Raw genomic sequence first — 16,583 nt, 5'->3', positions numbered from 1 at the left:
ATGATTATTATTTTTGTCACCCGGCTCCACTCAGATTCTCCCAGAATCCCTCACAGTCTCTACTGCTCAGACTCTGGCTGCATAGCTGCTACAATGGCTGCGCCTGTGACGGGGGAATTTGGCTTCAAAACCTTACCATAGTAAATGGCGGAGCCATGTTGTCTACTCTATATACAGTTTATGATAAAAACGGGTAGATATTAAAATGTGTAAATAAATTTGCATTAGGATTCTGTAAAAAGAACGGGATAAGGCTTAAGATGGGATAGAAAGTTTATAATTAAAGACAAAATGTACTGGGTGGTAGGATCAGTTATATTGATGTTGGGATACTTGTTTCTGCTGCAAAAAGATTAATTCATGCATTGAACATTGCCATTTTTGCTTGAGCTCATTTCTTTACTGATTAGACACTTGTTTTTGAAATATGAAAATAAGAGCGAGGAAATAACCAAATCCCAACACGGGGGAAAACATCCGCTTTAATGAAGACCTCTGGCTGCAAACACTGATGGAAGCATCCCCTGTGAGTCCCACTCCTAATATATCAACCATGAGCTCCTAGCATGGCAGAAGCTAGCTCAGTTGCCATGGTAACACTCTGCACAGGCCCTCCTCCGCCCCTCTGCATCTCTCTCTGCTCCATGCAGTGCAGGAAGTGCAGTGATGGAGGATGCCGTGCGATACTCTCCAGCGTGGCACATTAACCTACTTCCTCACCAGACCGGGAAACTAACCCGGACGCAGTACAAGAGAGAAAGAAGAGAGGGAGAGGGTGAAAAACAGGAGGATGAATGGAGGAGAGGATAACAAAGAGATGAAGGGAAGGGTGGTGATGGGACAGAAAGGAGAAGAAAAGAGAGTAGAGAGGGAGAGACTGGAGGAAAGGAGGAATAATGGAGATGCAGGGGAGAGGAGGTAATGAGATAAATGAGCCAGGGAGAGAAGGAAAAGAAAAAAGCGAAGGACAAATACAAAGACAAGGTGAAAGAAGAGGGGACAGGGGGATACAGGAGAGAAAAAGGAAGTGGATAACAGGACTGCAAACCTCTTAAACACAGATGTAAAAAAAAGGCTGTATGATCAAAGATGGGTTTGCAGGTTATGCAGCAGCAGGACGACACACTGATGACACAAAATGAAACTAATGGAAGCCCTGATTGCACAAACATGTTTCTGTTTTAGTATATTTTTCTTCTCAGAATAAAAACAGATGTTATCCCGGACCCTGCAATTATTCACTTCACTGAGTCACACAGACAAAAGCTAATTAACAATCCAACCACAGCGTAGTGTACAACAGTTAATCACCTTATACACTAAACACATAAGTAGCAGAACATTTGATTCACGTTTCAGAAAGCTAATAACCAAACTGATTGAACTCAATGACTCCTCTCTTGTATATCCTGACGACATACACTCCACTGCCCATGAGCAGAGCTGCATCCCTCTGTGGTCCTGATGAGAGGATGGAGATCCCCTGCCTCTCTTTCATCTGCTCTGCTCCCCAGCACAGATCACACTTAGTGAAGGATTTCCACAGAGAAACACAACCCTATCTACCTCACTCCTTCAGAAACCACGGGAGAATACTACAGGGGAAGTGATCCATAGAAAATAAAAGCCTCTCGGACTCTAATCATCTGATCAGCAGTTGATGTGTGGGAGGGTAGATGAGGAAAAAGGAAGGATGCGAGGACTCACCGACATGTGTGATGACACACTGCACCCTCTGTAGCAGCTCCTGGACCGACATCTCGTCTTCTCTTAGCCAGCACAGCATCTCACGGCGTAGGTCGCATCCACTCTCCACTACGTCTCTCTCTCCCTGTGCTCCCTCTCCACTGCCACGCCTCCTCTCGTCACCACCACTTCCCGACAGGCTCTTCTCCTAGATATTCAAATTTTCCTTTTTCTTTTTTTTGTCCTGCACCTTTTTTTCTTCTTTTTCAATTTTCTGATACGAATCCTTTTCTCTCCTCAATCATATATTCCCCACGTCCAAACAATCAGGAAGCGGGGGAGGACCATGATGATGCCACTCCCAGTCAGTCAGTAAAACAGCAAGCTTGGGGATAAGATAATCAGTTTGTTGGCCAAGTACAAGTTCAATAATCCAGACAGTCACTCAGGGAAAAATAAGCAACTGAGTCATCCAATCAGACAATAAAAAAGCAGTCAGTGTTTGATGGACAAACAGCATGATAATTTGTCAGCCAGTTTACACAGCAGCCAGTCAATAAATCAGAGAACAAAAGAGACTATTACTTTGCCAACCCGTCAGTCAGCAAATTAAACAGTTAGAGGAAGCTAGAAATGAAGACTGTTAGCAAGGGAAATAAATCAGACATTTCAGATTGAACAAAGCCTATTACTATAACAAAACACAGTCTCTAGTCCTCTTCATGATGCTGGAAAACAGATCCAAACAGCAAAAGAAGTCCTCAACTCCAAAATGCAATGTCCCACACGGGAGAAAGAGGATGAAAAATAAAAGAGGAATGGGAAAAGTGTGCTTCTTGAGAAAAGAGGACAGCTATAGCTGTATATATCCTGAGTCCAGCTCACTGATGGAGACTCCTCTGCTGCTGCTTTCGTGATGCTCTGTTTGCTCTAATAAAGAAGCTGAGTCACAATGAGAGAAAACGAATCAGAGAGCTGTTTCACCTGCCTTCAGGGCGGAGGGAGAAACAGAAACAGAAGGGAGGGTGGGGGTTAATAGGCCTGAGAGAGAAAACCTGGTGCCTGGAGCCGGGCTGTGAATGGATTGGAGTCAGTGACTGTTTCTAATTTCATATTTATTTCTGAGATATTAGACTACAGGCAGGGGAAATGACAGAAAATCATTTCAATATCTGATTTGTGTTTAAAAGTCACTTAAAATACAATAACCTTGTGGGGGCATCTCTGGTTTCACCATCACCACCACCACACGAGGGCCTGCTCAAACAAAACAAATCAATAGCCCCTCTCCATCATTAGTTATTCATGCTCCGGCTGCCTGAATACATACAGTGCGATCAAAGGCCACTGTGATGATCCTGCTCCATGTTTTCATTCAAGCAAACAATGCCAGACAGGGGCATTAGCATCTCTCCATGAGCCAATGGCTCCTGGGACTGAGGAGATTCCCTGAGAGACAACCATTAGCTGGAGACAGCTGCACTCAGCCTCATCCTGCCGGTCGATCATGAGCCTTACTGTAGGCTCTCCAACAAGAGAAGAAGAGCTGGCAGACAAAGCAGGGGACAGCCCTGAAAAGAGTGTGATAAATGGAGAATGATGATAAATGAAATAAAGGGCTATTATGTTCATATTTGCATCATTATTGTTAAAAGCCAAGCTTTAGCTTTTGTGAGTTAGCCTGCATTTTATATTCACAATTAATTTTCAAAACACCACGTTTCTTTTGTCGAATGTTGTGTTTATATTGTGATACATCGATTCCTATAAGGCAGGGGAGAGCAGGGCAGAGTGGTGATTCAGGAACAAGGGACAGGAGGAGGAGGGGAGAAGCAAGAACAAGAGGATGAGAGAGAGCACGAGGGGCGGGACCAATACAAGCATCCGCCGCCTCTGATTGGCCGCATCGACATAACGTCAACGGAAGTTTATTCCTTTGCGTGGCGGGAACTCAGCACTGATGTTACGCATGTCAACAACCGGACTCAACCTAATCTAGAAAGGACAAGAATATATAATATTTGGGATCTGAGCTCGGTGTTGATCCGACTGTTGGATCTCTTATTGGGACAGAGTTTATTTTCAACCATTACTGTCATTTAGAGTAAGTTCAATGCGTTTATCTGCTGTTAGCTACGGGCTAATACCGGGCTAACAGTCAACAAGAGCACCGATTAGCTAAATGTGCTAACTAACTGAGGTTGTAAAGTTATTGTTCCTGTTGCACGTAAATAATAGTGTTCATTACTAATAAACAGCGCTATAAAAGTTCATTCTAGCCGAACAAGCTGTGAAATACTCACATACAGTGTCCGTACCTGGTCTCAGGCTGCTGAGCTTCCGCGACAGACCGCTAGCTTGAATTGCTTGGCACTTTGACACAGCTTTGCTCTCTGTAGTCCATGTCAGCACTATTTACTTTTCTTTTTCTTCTTTTTAGTGTCAACTACAGAAATATTTAGTCTTACAAATCATTAAGGGTATTTCTTACATCCTTCCCTGCTTATAAAGTAGTTGTAGTCATTGAAGTATAACTTTGTATCGATATAGAGGTAGTTAGTAGTTTTGTAATATGTCAATGTGCTCATATACTTGATACTCGTATTTCTTAGTTTGTCTCAAGGTGTTCCTGCTGAGAAATGATGCAGGCGTTTTTGAAAGGAGCAACTGTTCAGTCTACCAGACCCCAGAAAGACAAGGCATCAGCAGGGACCAGCTCAGAGAAGAAAGCTAAAGCAGTTCCATGGGTAGAAAAATAGTAAGTCTAAACCATAACGTAAAATGTATTACATTTGTGATACAGTTTCTACATCTGTTTCCCAATGCTACCTGAATCTAATCTAAGTACTGGAAGGCATGTCCAAACTAGTTAGGCCTGTGTGGACCACAGTGGACCTAAGCTCCTATCTTAGAATGTACCACATATAGTACTTAAATCAAGTTCTAAATTTTGTGAATGGGACTTCATAAATCGAAATGCACAATTTCTTTACATGGGTTCATTAATTCTTACCTCATGACATTTCTGAAGTTCCTTTACAATTTAGGAACCTGAATCCAAACAATTCAGTTACATATTGTGTTATGCAAGTCAATGTGGGGATTGTGAACCAATTTGAAATCACTGCATATGGCTTGATGTTTCCCATAATTGCCCCTTGTGTGAATAAAAAACACTTCAATTTAATGGTGGGGCTGCAAATGCAAACTGTAACCCAAGCTATGGTTATAATTAAAACGATGTCTTTTATTTTATTTTCCTTACCTTTTATTTTATCAGGTATATTTCCCACTGAGGAGCAAATTCTCTTTCACAACGGAGTCCTGGTCAACACAGCAGCATAAAAAGTTTCACACAGAGAGGAAGACAGAACAAAAGACAAAAAAGCATTTAGCAGCAAAACATTTGCACTAACTGGTCAGATGATCCCTAATCCTAGTTTTGAATTAATCCAAACTAACAAAATAATCCAGTATTCTGTGACTTTACAGCTCATAACTTAAGCTTAGTTTAAAAACATTAAAAGCACCTTCACCAAAGACAGAATAAGTCCAAGGACCAACAAACAGAATCTGCCCTTTCGATCAGAGCTTACAGACAGTGACAACCTAAGAGGTCAGTAAGGAGCAAAGATATATTTCTTTACAAAGCTGTACTAAATAATCTTTCATCTTATACCAGTTTTCGATTCTCCTGATATGTCAGAAAGACATACTTACTTTTTCATTCAAGACACAGTTGTGTGTTTGAAATCCTAAACCTGACTCTATATCTGAAGTAACTGGTTTTATTTAACAGGTCATCAAAAAAATAAGCTTATGTGTGTTGAAAGACAAAAGTTTAAGATAAAAAGAATAAAAGTAGACAGCAAACAGTTATATATGTTCATACTAAATTATATGAATATATCTTGTAAAGACCATATAATCTTATAACCTTTACTCCTTACGGTAACGCCCTTCCCAGGCTGTATTTCATGTATCCGTGTCTGCATGTTTTATCCTAATAAGTATTAACTCAGGTTGTGTTTTTCCAGCAGGCCAAAGTGTGTTGATGAGGTGGCCTTTCAGGAGGAGGTGGTAGCAGTGTTGAAGAAGTCTCTAGAAGGAGCTGATGTAAGTATAAACATATAAAAAGCACTCCCATGTCTTAAGATATGAGTTTGGAGAAAGCTTTTTATCAAATTGAATGCTGGCACTGTTCAGTTTTTCTGTAGCTCTAAAATGAGCCTAATTTAAAGCTGACCTTATGAACATGCATTCATTTTATATTTTTCTTCTTAAACATAACATTGACTCACTAAGTTAATGTTGGTGGACTTCTGTCCAAATACTAACTTTACTTTCTTGAGCCGTGTTTCCACCAAGCAGTCCGGGTCGGTTCGTCTCGGTACGGTGCGCTTTTAGCTGCGTTTCCACTGACTCATCCCGGGACGGATCCCTAAAAACCGAGACGAGCCGTCCCACTTTTTTGGGACCCTTTTATATGGGTGCCAGACTGAACCGATCAGCTCTCGGGAGGTGGAGCAACACACTGCAGACGATTGATTGGTCAAAAGAATCATCACTCACCCCGACAGCGGCTGCATTTCTCCTGGCGGCACACAGACTTGTCTGAAACGAAGCTTGATTGCACTTTGTAACAGAGAGTTTCATGAAAATCACAGAGAGGACGAAATGCTGCATGTCTTCCATCCGTGCTCTTTGTTTACTGTGTCGCTTTTTCTTCTTTGTTGGATTTAATAGCGGGGTAAGCTGCTACGGCGTCGCGCTATTGTTTACTCGCTGCGGCTTCCAGCATCCGGCTTACACCCCGCCCACCACGAGAGGGCACAGTTTGCTGTGGAAACGCAAACGGGATCAGACTTAACTGTCCCAAACCGTACTGAACCGACCCGTACTGCTTGGTGGAAACGCAGCTTTAGTCTGCCAACTGGTCCCAACAGTTTGGTTTAAGGGGAAACATGGGGAGATCAGGGACAGTATAACAATTAATAGCAGCATTTGTGCTTCTTTCCTGGAGCATGAGACACCACCTTCTGCCCCCTATCTTTCATCCAGCTGTCCTACTCAAAAAGGGTGAAGCACCCAAAAAATAATCCAAGAGAAGAGTTACAAGCTCACTATTTCACTGGTGACTTTGCACTGTCAGTTAGACACAACTACTTTAGAGTAAATGAGCTGAGTGGTTAGATTAAAGAGTCTGTCCATGTTGTTGTTGAAAGACCAAAGCTAACTCTAACAGTTTCTTTTTGTGTGTTTTTAATGACAGCTTCCAAACTTACTTTTTTATGGACCTCCTGGAACAGGAAAAACTTCAACCATCTTAGCTGCTGCCAGAGAGCTTTATGGGTGAGTGTGCTGTTTGTGGAGTTGAGGGATTAAAGCTGAGTTTTCTTTTTATTTTAATTAATGGGAAGTTCTGTTGTGTATTTCTTTTTAGTTTTATATGTTCGTTCATGTATTTTCTCTTTTATCAATCATGTTTTCCTCTGCTGTCCCCCCTGCAGTCCCGAGCTGTACAGGCAGAGGGTGCTGGAGCTCAACGCCTCTGATGAGCGAGGTATCCAGGTGGTCCGAGAGAAGGTCAAGAAGTTTGCTCAGCTCACTGTGGCTGGCACGCGCTCAGAGTGAGTCAGCAACTCTTGGATCATACAAGCAGGAGGATATTCTCCTCAAAGTTACTCTGTGATAAGTCAACCTGAACTCTCACGGTGAAAAACAGGAATATGAGGAACAGATTCAGATGTCTCACACGCCAAATCATCAGTGTAACTTTCCATCTCTGTGTCTTTTTGTGTCTGTAGTGGAAAGCCGTGTCCTCCATTTAAAATCATCATCCTGGATGAGGCAGACTCCATGACGGCACCGGCTCAGGCTGCTCTCAGGCGGACAATGGAGAAGGAGTCCCGAACCACTCGCTTCTGCCTTATTTGCAACTACATCAGCAGGTCAGATAGCTTTCCACAGTTATGACCACAAACACTCTGGAATAATGAAATAGTAGTTTGTGGTTATGCAGAATAATATCCTAACAGCATGAAACAAGACACGTCTGAGGGATTACAATAACCACAGACTCACTGAACATTATTCTGCTTACAGCAGCCTAAATATATAAACAAGTTGACACAGAGTATTGAATTAAGAATAATTTATTGATTTATAAAACAATGTTACACGTAAGGCCAACAAAAGTCCGACATGGGTGATTTAAGATTTGTGCTGCTGTGTTTCTTCAGGATTATCGAGCCTTTGACCTCCAGATGTTCCAAGTTTCGCTTTAAACCACTGGCCAATCAGATACAAGAGGAGCGCCTGCTGGATATCTGTGAAAAAGAGAATCTTAAGTTCACTAAAGAGGTAAAAAAGAAAGACACCGTTCAACAGATTAAGACACTGAGCAGCACTACAGGCTGTGTTTCATAGCTGTATGTCATGTATACTGCAAATGCTGTGGAAAAGGATTTCTACAAACAGTCTCTTTTACTTTTAGAAGTCATAGTAATGGATGAGTACTCTAGATCAGTCATTCCTAAAGTCCCAGAGATTTTTTTGGGGTTGCCAGATTAGTTTCCAGAATGTTTACATGAAATTCATGCTTTCCCTAACCAGAAGAAGTCTCCCCCTCAACAGTTTGTTTACTGATGATTCTGTCATATCTGTATGTATTTTGCTTCTTATCTCTTTCACAACCACATAAAAATAGAATAGAAGTTTCTTTCTTGTCTGTCATGACTGACAGAAACTTGACTTTAACAGGCTCGTTAAAACAAGCACCAATTGAAGTTCTCACAAAATTAAAGACAAAATACAGAAACAGACTGGATGCTGCGCTCAATACGTGTGTTGTTCTCTTATCTTGTACACATGGCTGGGATACAATTCTAAAAAGCAAGCAGGCTAACCCGTCATAGTAAAAATGTATTTTCAGAGTGTAAGCCTAACAAAGTTGTAATGCATTTGTCAAATTTGTCTCTTAGGCCTTTTAGCTGGTACCGAAGAAGTATGATGATGCAGAAACATGATTAAAGAACCTTTGTTTATTTTTGCACATTTATCCTATCAGTGGATTTACTGATTGGACATATTTTGGATTTTTTGGATTGGGTCGCTGTGGCTTATTCCTCCAAAAAAGTGAGTCACCTGAACAAAAGTTTAGGAAACACTGCTCTAGATGGAACCTAAAACAAGAAGAGTGTTAAAATTGTGCCATGAATATGATAATTAGGGGAAACTTTATCGGTAATTTATAAATTAAGGTGGTAGAGTCGTCAAGTTATGCTGTACAGCGCAGTGAAAGGGCTCAAAAGAAACATGGCACCATGTTTAAATTTGAATTTCATAACACTGTATGCTTGGATATATGAGGTTAAATTTGTGCCATCAGAAACTGAATTTGAATTAAAATTTTGAAATTTAAAAAGCATGATGTGTAGTGAAATTTAATGTTTTGAAATTGAATTATTTTTCTTAATTGAATTCATTTTTTTATTTGAATTTGAAATTGTATTTTACCTATGAAAATTCAACTCTTTTTATACTTTCAATTCAAAAACACAGAACTCAATTTCCATTTACGAAAGGCAGATTTAGTTTTACAATTCATTTTCAATTCAGAGTGGCACGACCGCCCGTCAGGGAGACTAATTTAGCAGATTCACAGGCACCCTCTATGCGTCTGCTACAGACATACCAGGGCTGTTGTGTTAGCTGTTGTTAGCACGCCCTGCGTCTAGTTCACAAATACCACACCACGGATTTAAATAGCACTGTGGCAGCATTTCTACATATAAAAGTTGAACAATACCATGTATGCGGCTGATTTAGTGTCACAAACATTTGTCAGAAGTGCTCATGAACTGATTATTACAGGAGCTTGATAACTGTTTAGAATGGGGGGCAGCAATCTTCGATTGTCAACTCAGGGGTGGTGAGGGGTGTGTATGAGATTTCATTCATTTCTATACTGGCTATCCCTTTGATCCCTGGGATTGTGGGGCGGGTGCAGGAGCCTATTCCACCTGTCACTGGGCGAGAGGCGGTACTGGCCGCCAGTCGATCGCAGGGTAACATAGATGACAGACAACCATGTGTATCATGTGATTTCAAACTTGATTATTCAACCGCTGGTCTTCATCCATCATTGAACTGACGATCGTCCTGCTCAAGGGAGGAGGAGTACAGCTAGACACAACACAGGAGAGTCCAGGGATGTGTAGAGGGTGTCCGTGTGAATCTGTGCTTGATTAGTCTCCCTACAGACACAAGATGACGTAACGGTCGTGCCGCTTTGAATTGAAACTGAATTGTCAAACTGAATCTGCTTTTTGTGAATTGAAATTGAATTCTGTGTTTTTGAATTTAAAGTATAAAAAGAGTTTAATTTTTCTGTATTTTTTAAATTTAAGGTATAAAAAAGTTGAATTTTCATAGGTAAAATACACTTTCAAATTCAATTAAAAAAATACATTCAATTTCAAAACATTAAATTCTATAACACATCACGCTTTTTCAAATTCAATATTTTGATTCAAATTCAGTTTCTAATGGCACAAATATAACCTCATATGGATACTTTATTGATGTCAGATATGAAGGTTGTAATGCTTAGAGTGTCCACCAGGGGTCTCTGCTTCATCCAATATGGATACATGTCTAACACACATTATACCTTAACATACAAACACAACACTATTTGAGGACTGAAGCAGGTTTTTGTGCCTCTCTTGCAAATAAAATGTGTGATGACTTTCTGATTCCAGAGCATAGCAGCGTTGGTGCAGGTGTCTGAGGGAGACCTGAGGAAAGCCATCACCTTCCTTCAGAGTGCTGCACGCCTCAATGTGAACAAGGAAATCACAGAACGCAGCATCATCGAAATTGCTGGGGTGAGGGATTCTTTTTTGTCTTTGATGATTAGCGATGAAACAGTGTTGAGTTATTTAAATGATCAGAATTGGAAGAATTTTTGATTGTGTAGTTATTTTTTATTCAGTCATTTGGGACAGTCAAGTAGGAGCTCAAATAAAGACATTTGGAGGAGACTTCCTCCACTAAAGCTGTCCCAGACATAATCCATCTTAAAAAGACTGTACAGAAATAAGAAAAGTTTTTCCTGCGAAAAGAAAGATCAGGTTTCCTCTTTGAAAATCATACTAATATATTTATTGTCCTTTCTTTTTAATAGTTTGTCTGCAGATTGAGGCATAAATATTTTTGGTTAAATATCAACCATGTCTTTATTTTAAAGCACCAGAGGCTTCTACCCTCCTCCACCAGCAGTCTTGAAGCTCTGTTGTGTCAACGAACACGCTGAAATGAAAAGCATGCTGACCTGCTGTTAACTGTCACATTTCTCCATTCCAAACATGTCAACCTGTTTTTATTCTCTGCTTCAGGTCGTTCCTACCAAAATGATTGACAACTTGCTCCAGATCTGCTTCAAAGGAACGTTTGAAAAACTGGAGGTTGCAGTAAAGGTCAGTGTCCTGACATGTCAGAGATTTGTTTTGCGTGACATTAATACGTTTTCAAGTAGTATCTAAAATTTTACTTTTCCTTCAATCCCTGTACGTCTGATGTCATCTTCAATGCCTCCTCTGTTAGAACATGGTGGATGAAGGCTACGCAGCTACACAGATCCTCAGTCAGCTCCATGAGTCCATCATAGAGAAGGACCTCAACGACAAGCAGAAGTCAGCCATCACTGAGAAGATGGCGGTAAGTGAGACTTGTGGGGTCACTGAACCAGAAAATGCTGTGATAACAAACCAGAGTTTTTGTGCTACATAATAATCTTATTTTCCTTATGGGTTACGAGGACGGTTGTGATGTCTTGAACATAGATGTCAGAAAAGTTGAGGCAAATAAAAAATGTGATATATTCAAGTGTGGGGAAAGAGTCACTGCTGGGACAAGGTTAAAATAACCATGAGCCTAGATCCAATTTATGCTGCTAGCATCAGGCTAGCATAAACACACAGAGTGCAGCCAGTGAGCCTCATGAGCTCGTCAGAGTCAACTCAGGTTAACGTTGCAGAAATTAGGAGGAAAAGAGATGATCTTAAAGTGAAACGCCACAGCCCCAAAGTAGAAATATTTCAGTTTCAAACCGAATCAGTGAGGTGAGCCTGTCAACTCGGGGTGGGTACTTTTCACATTTGAAACCATACAGTACTGATGCCTGGTACCTGGCAATCAGTACCGCTACTCAACTGTACCAACTTGCGGCACTTTTTTCGTGTTTATGTGGTAAGAAATATCAATTTGTTTTAATAATAGAATATGCTTTTTTTGTAGCATATTTGTTCTTCAGTATACAACCTTGCAATGCTGTGTTCATGTCCAGTATGGAAAATCTCCTACTCTTTCACTCCCTCACAGTCACAAGGATGCATTTAGGTACCTAAACATGGTACCTATTGATTTTACATTAATTAGTACCCAGTACTTTTGACAGACTTTGGTCGGTACCTATAATAGTACCTAATATGGTATCCATCTCTACCATCAACGCGGACGAGCCAGTGTGCAGCAACAAAAAAAGGCAACACAACAAACTTGCATGCCCACCCAGTGTATCCCCTACTACCTACAAGTTAATTTTATTTTCCATACAGTGCCAGATCACAGCAAAAGTAATATAGAGTTCCCTCTTTCAGAAATCAGGTGTAAGCCTTGTTTTTTTTATCTGAGAGACTAAATAGCCTTATGTTATTGATCTAATTTTCATGATGGGATGTTGTTAGTACATCGTTGGGTTCACATTTCTCCTCGCAGAACTTCACCGCAGGCATGTGTGCTTTCGCGCACGGTGGAGCTTCGCTGAAACGCGTTCACAGACACACAAACACGTGCGCACAGACAAACACACTCCATAAAAACTGGGGAAATCACCACAAGAAACATCTCCCAGCGCCTTCTCTTTGCAGAAAGGGTGTATTTATGGGGCCAGTATTGTAGCAAAACTTTTCACAAATGTGTATTTCGATCTGTGCGTGTAACCAGATCTACAAATTTGTAAAGGAAATCAGTCTGTGTGTAACTACATCCTTAAATGTGAAAACAGAATCTGTGTGTGTGTAAAACAAACTATGTCTATTTAAAAAAAAAAAAAATCTGTTTGTGTGTAAAATAAACTGTGTGTGTGTAGTCAGATCCACATACATGTAAAATAAATCTGCAGCTGTGTAAACTGATCTGTAAGCATAGACAGGTCAGTAAATACATTTATCACTGTGGAGGTGTGTGGTCTGTGAATATCTGGCCACTACATTAGATGTGTTCTCACCTGTGACTTTTGCTACACTCCTGCCGTGGAAGAGGAAAACATTTGTGCAGCGATTCGTATCTGTGTTTGGAGACTTGTCTGTGAGCCTCTGTGGTGATACAGCTTTAGACCAACAGGGGGTGCAGGCACCAACGATACTGGTCACCTCTACTGTTTGTAGCCTGGCTGGCTCAGCACCAGAGCTATAGAGATAGTAAGAGTTAAGACACTCCCATAAGACGACTTTGAACACTTTCTTCCAGTCTACTTTCGGGTTGTGGAGCGTCGAATAGTTCCAAACAGAGCTATAGAGATAGTAAGTTACTGTTTACTATCTCTATAGCTCTGGCCGCTGTATTTCGACGACAAAGCCAGGCGAAAAACAGTAGAGGTGACTGGTATCGTTGGCGGCAGGAGTGTAGCAAAAGCCACAGGTGAGAATACATCCAATGTAGTGGCCAGATATTCACAGACCACACACCTCCATAGTGATAAATGTATATACTGACCTGTCTACGCTTACAGATCAGTTTTCACAGCTGCATATTTATTTTACATATACGTGGATCTGACCACACACAGTTTATTTTACACACAAACAGATTTTTTTTTATATTTTTTTAAATAGACACTGTTTATTTGACACACACACACACAAATTTTGTTTTCACATTTAAGGATGTAGTTGCACACAGACAGATTTCCTTTACAAATTTGTGGATCTGGTAACACGCACAGATTGAAATACACATTTGTATATAGTTTTGCTACAATACTGGCCCCATACGTATTGCATTGTTTTGTCTTACCATTATATTAGTGGTTAATTTGATCTCAAAATTAATTTTTTAATGAAAAAGTTTATCCTTAATAGTTTGTGGGACCAGCAAAATTGATCAGCCCAGGCCTCGTCATTATTTTTGGATCATCTAATCATTCAACATTTTGGTAGTGTTTTTATCAGACTGTTTTTCACTCAACTTGCATCTGTGGCTGAGTTTCTAAAAAAGAGGCTGCTCAAGTTTTACGTCCTAATCCACAAAATGTGACAACCTCAACCTCAATGTGACAACAGCCTTTGTTCAGAGTGACTTACACAGTTAATCCATTGAAACAATTCAGGCCTGTGCACTCAAAATGCTCGTTTTGGCCAAAGCAGAACGGTTTTGCAGCACTTGAGGAGATGGATGAAGTACAAAATCATTTCTGTCAGGAGGAGTTTGGCATTAGATGGAGGTAACTTAGCCAATATAAACATGGGACAGTGTCCAGGGTGAGCCCTTAAACAAATTAGAAGGATCAGCTCAGGACAGTTCTCCTCCACACTGGTGCATTTAAAAAAAGTAAGAGAGGGCAATTCTTTACTTCTTTTTTGTTAATTCTTTTATCTCTATTTAGACTCTATTTTCCATCTTCTTTTTGTGTAAAATCAAACTGTAGCCTGTTCACCTTGCATTTCTTCACTAGTTTCCTGTAAAAGTCATTTATCGTTTGTATAGTAAGAACAGTATGTAAACACGTAGGTATTACAAGCTAAAGCTAAGCTCAGTGGTATCTAAAATTGAATTTTGTTTGGTGGTAGAAAACAGATCTCTGGGAGACACAAAGATTTATCTTAGCTCCAGCTTTGCTGCAGGCTTTCACTGAACCAACCATCAGAACAGCTGAAAGAGACAACACTTGATGAACAGTGTCTGGGTTTCTGGACAAAGTCATCCAAAGTTCTCATCACTCTTAAAGTTTTTAAGAGCCTCTGTATTGTCTCTGTTGTTTGGAAGTCACTGCCTTCTGTATGGATTGTTGTCTTACCTCTATCACTGCTTTTTGTCTTTTCTTGTTCAGGTCGTGGCTAAGTGCCTGTCAGACGGTGCCGATGAGTACCTCCAGATGTTAAGTCTGTGCTCAGTCATCATGCAGCAGGCTTCCCAAAACAACTAGAACTTCAAATAGCAGCATCTCTTTTTCTCTGAGAATAACAACGTCACCTCCAGAGGGACCAGCAGCCTTACTGAGACATTAGCACTTCACTTGGATCCAGCTGGATTTGCTCATACCCTCCTCTAAATTTAGGATGGCAGTGACTGTTACTGTCATGAAGCAGATCAAAGTGTTTCTTTCTATTTCTGGTGTTTATACCTCTCCTATAGAAAAAGAACTTGATCACATACATCTGTTGTTTCATTTTCTTACCGACAAACCAACAGGTCTTTGTACAATTTTGCATTTTGGAAAGTAATAAATAGATTTTTTGTCTTTTCAAAATTTCTTTCTTTTGAGTTGTTTGTGATAAGGACATACACAAAACTCACCATTTTCCTCAACCACCCAATTAATTCTTAAATATTAAGTAACTCCCATCACTCAAGGTTTTAGTCTTCTTTAGATCCTAATGTGGGCCTCAGTTGTACTTAGGTGTGATTGTTTTAGCTTTTGAAATTCTTTAAGTGGATCCAAATTCATAAACCAAGAATGTCCTTTGTTTCCCAAAAGGCTACATTTAATTTGTGAAAATAATGTCAGGATTTTCGAGTGGCATGATCGGGATCTGCATTTTATCTGGACTGATGTTCCTATTCAGGTTTTTTTTTTTGGAATGCAAACAACACTTTTAGACTCAAATACCTCTAAAATATTTTTATGCACCATTTCATAACTGTAATCAGGTCTTGTGTCTTCTAATGTGTTTTTTGAACTCTGGATGTTCATGAAGCACCTTTTCACGTCATGATAAATACATACGTTTAACAATTTGCCAAATGCACAGTCCAAATTAAGTTTTGTGAGACATTACTAGATACACATCATTTCATGGTTATATGCAGGGGCGTATTTAGTCGTTTGGGGGCCCAAGGCAAACCTAGTCAATGGGGCCCTCCATGTCCTTGTAACTCATCTTCCTCAGAGCTCGACTGGCCTTCCCTGGGTCCACTGTCTCTTTCCGAGAATCAAGGCACGAGACAGTGCTAATCTTGTACATGGTAACTTAACGCAACTAAATGCATTTCCTCAAGTTCTGTACTTAAGTTTGATTTAGAAAAAAGTGAATACATAATTTAGTCCACTTTGTCCTGGATTTGAAATCTTTTATGGTCATTTGACAGCTTATTTGTCCCACAGTGGGGAATTTACAGAGAAACAGTAACAAACAAGAAAGTATGAAGTGAAAAACATTATAATAAGTAAATATTGAAAAATATAATTTAGTCAAGAAAAATTTGTAAATGTCAAGCACAACATAAAACCGGGGGGAAAAAATCTACTGATAGAGGTGATATTTACAGTTACCATACTTTTTGGTACTATCATTTCAAAGTTAATGTATTTTTATTTGACCCCCTGTCCAGTGAGTTATGTATCCAAAAAGAGATTTTGTACAATAATGTTTATCACCAACTCAAAACGTTTGATTTTGAGAAAATTATCCTGTTTCCTGGGCTAGATAAAGTCCTTAAAATCCTAAAAGTCTTATATGTTTATCTCAGAGCAAGATTCTTTTTATTTCCAACTTGGCTGAAAATAGCAAAAAAATGGGAAAAATTTGTTTTTTTTACCACTTTCTTCCTGAATCAAATTTTCAGATGTGTTGTGACATGGAATAGCCCATTGTATAAGAAGGGAGGGGGAG

General features: G+C 40.0%; 2 protein-coding genes across 7 annotated transcripts in view; one reads left to right on the top strand and one right to left on the bottom strand.

Moving 5' to 3' along the window:
* The window catches only part of mcf2l2 (MCF.2 cell line derived transforming sequence-like 2), a 239,912-nt gene extending 237,425 nt beyond the window's left edge, over positions 1 to 2,487 (bottom strand). For 2 of the 5 annotated variants that reach the window (XM_074669195.1, XM_074669202.1), the window contains exon 1: positions 1,708 to 2,486. In XM_074669195.1, coding sequence (XP_074525296.1) covers positions 1,708 to 1,786 — 79 coding nt within the window. In that variant the 5' untranslated portion in view covers positions 1,787 to 2,486. Of the gene's footprint in view, positions 1 to 1,707 lie in introns of all 5 variants that reach the window. The other 3 variants (XM_074669199.1, XM_074669196.1, XM_074669201.1) reach the window with 3 other exon arrangements.
* A 1,100-nt stretch (positions 2,488 to 3,587) lies between these two features.
* rfc4 (replication factor C (activator 1) 4) lies at positions 3,588 to 15,184 on the top strand. Of its 2 annotated transcripts, none has more exons than XM_074668450.1 (11): positions 3,588 to 3,790; positions 4,310 to 4,444; positions 5,724 to 5,802; positions 6,959 to 7,038; positions 7,197 to 7,316; positions 7,494 to 7,637; positions 7,929 to 8,049; positions 10,452 to 10,577; positions 11,088 to 11,168; positions 11,296 to 11,409; positions 14,801 to 15,184. In XM_074668450.1, the coding sequence occupies exons 2-11, from the start codon at positions 4,326 to 4,328 to the stop codon at positions 14,894 to 14,896; spliced, it is 1,080 nt and encodes a 359-aa protein (XP_074524551.1). In that variant the 5' UTR covers positions 3,588 to 3,790; positions 4,310 to 4,325; the 3' UTR covers positions 14,897 to 15,184. The 2 variants fall into 2 exon arrangements, with proteins under 2 accessions (XP_074524551.1, XP_074524550.1); XM_074668449.1 differs by having other exon boundaries at positions 3,592 to 3,790; positions 4,299 to 4,444.
* Positions 15,185 to 16,583: the final 1,399 nt, after the last annotated feature.

Source organism: Halichoeres trimaculatus, unplaced genomic scaffold (genome assembly GCF_033239565.1).
Source record: "Halichoeres trimaculatus isolate MK-OKI-2021-1 unplaced genomic scaffold, fHalTri1.1 fHalTri1_scaffold_4, whole genome shotgun sequence".
In the NCBI taxonomy this organism is placed as follows: domain Eukaryota; kingdom Metazoa; phylum Chordata; class Actinopteri; order Labriformes; family Labridae; genus Halichoeres; species Halichoeres trimaculatus.
The sequence above is the reverse complement of the archived record's forward strand: the minus strand, read 5'-3'. Positions and strand labels throughout refer to the sequence as shown.

Bases quoted from the DNA above. Each gene is read 5' to 3' on its own strand.
- rfc4 (XM_074668450.1), top strand. From the start codon at position 4,326: ATGATGCAGGCGTTTTTGAAAGGAGCAACTGTTCAGTCTACCAGACCC. The intron at 5,803-6,958 runs GTAAGTATAAAC...TTTTAATGACAG, and splicing joins AGTCTCTAGAAGGAGCTGAT to CTTCCAAACTTACTTTTTTA. The intron at 11,410-14,800 runs GTAAGTGAGACT...TTTCTTGTTCAG, and splicing joins CCATCACTGAGAAGATGGCG to GTCGTGGCTAAGTGCCTGTC.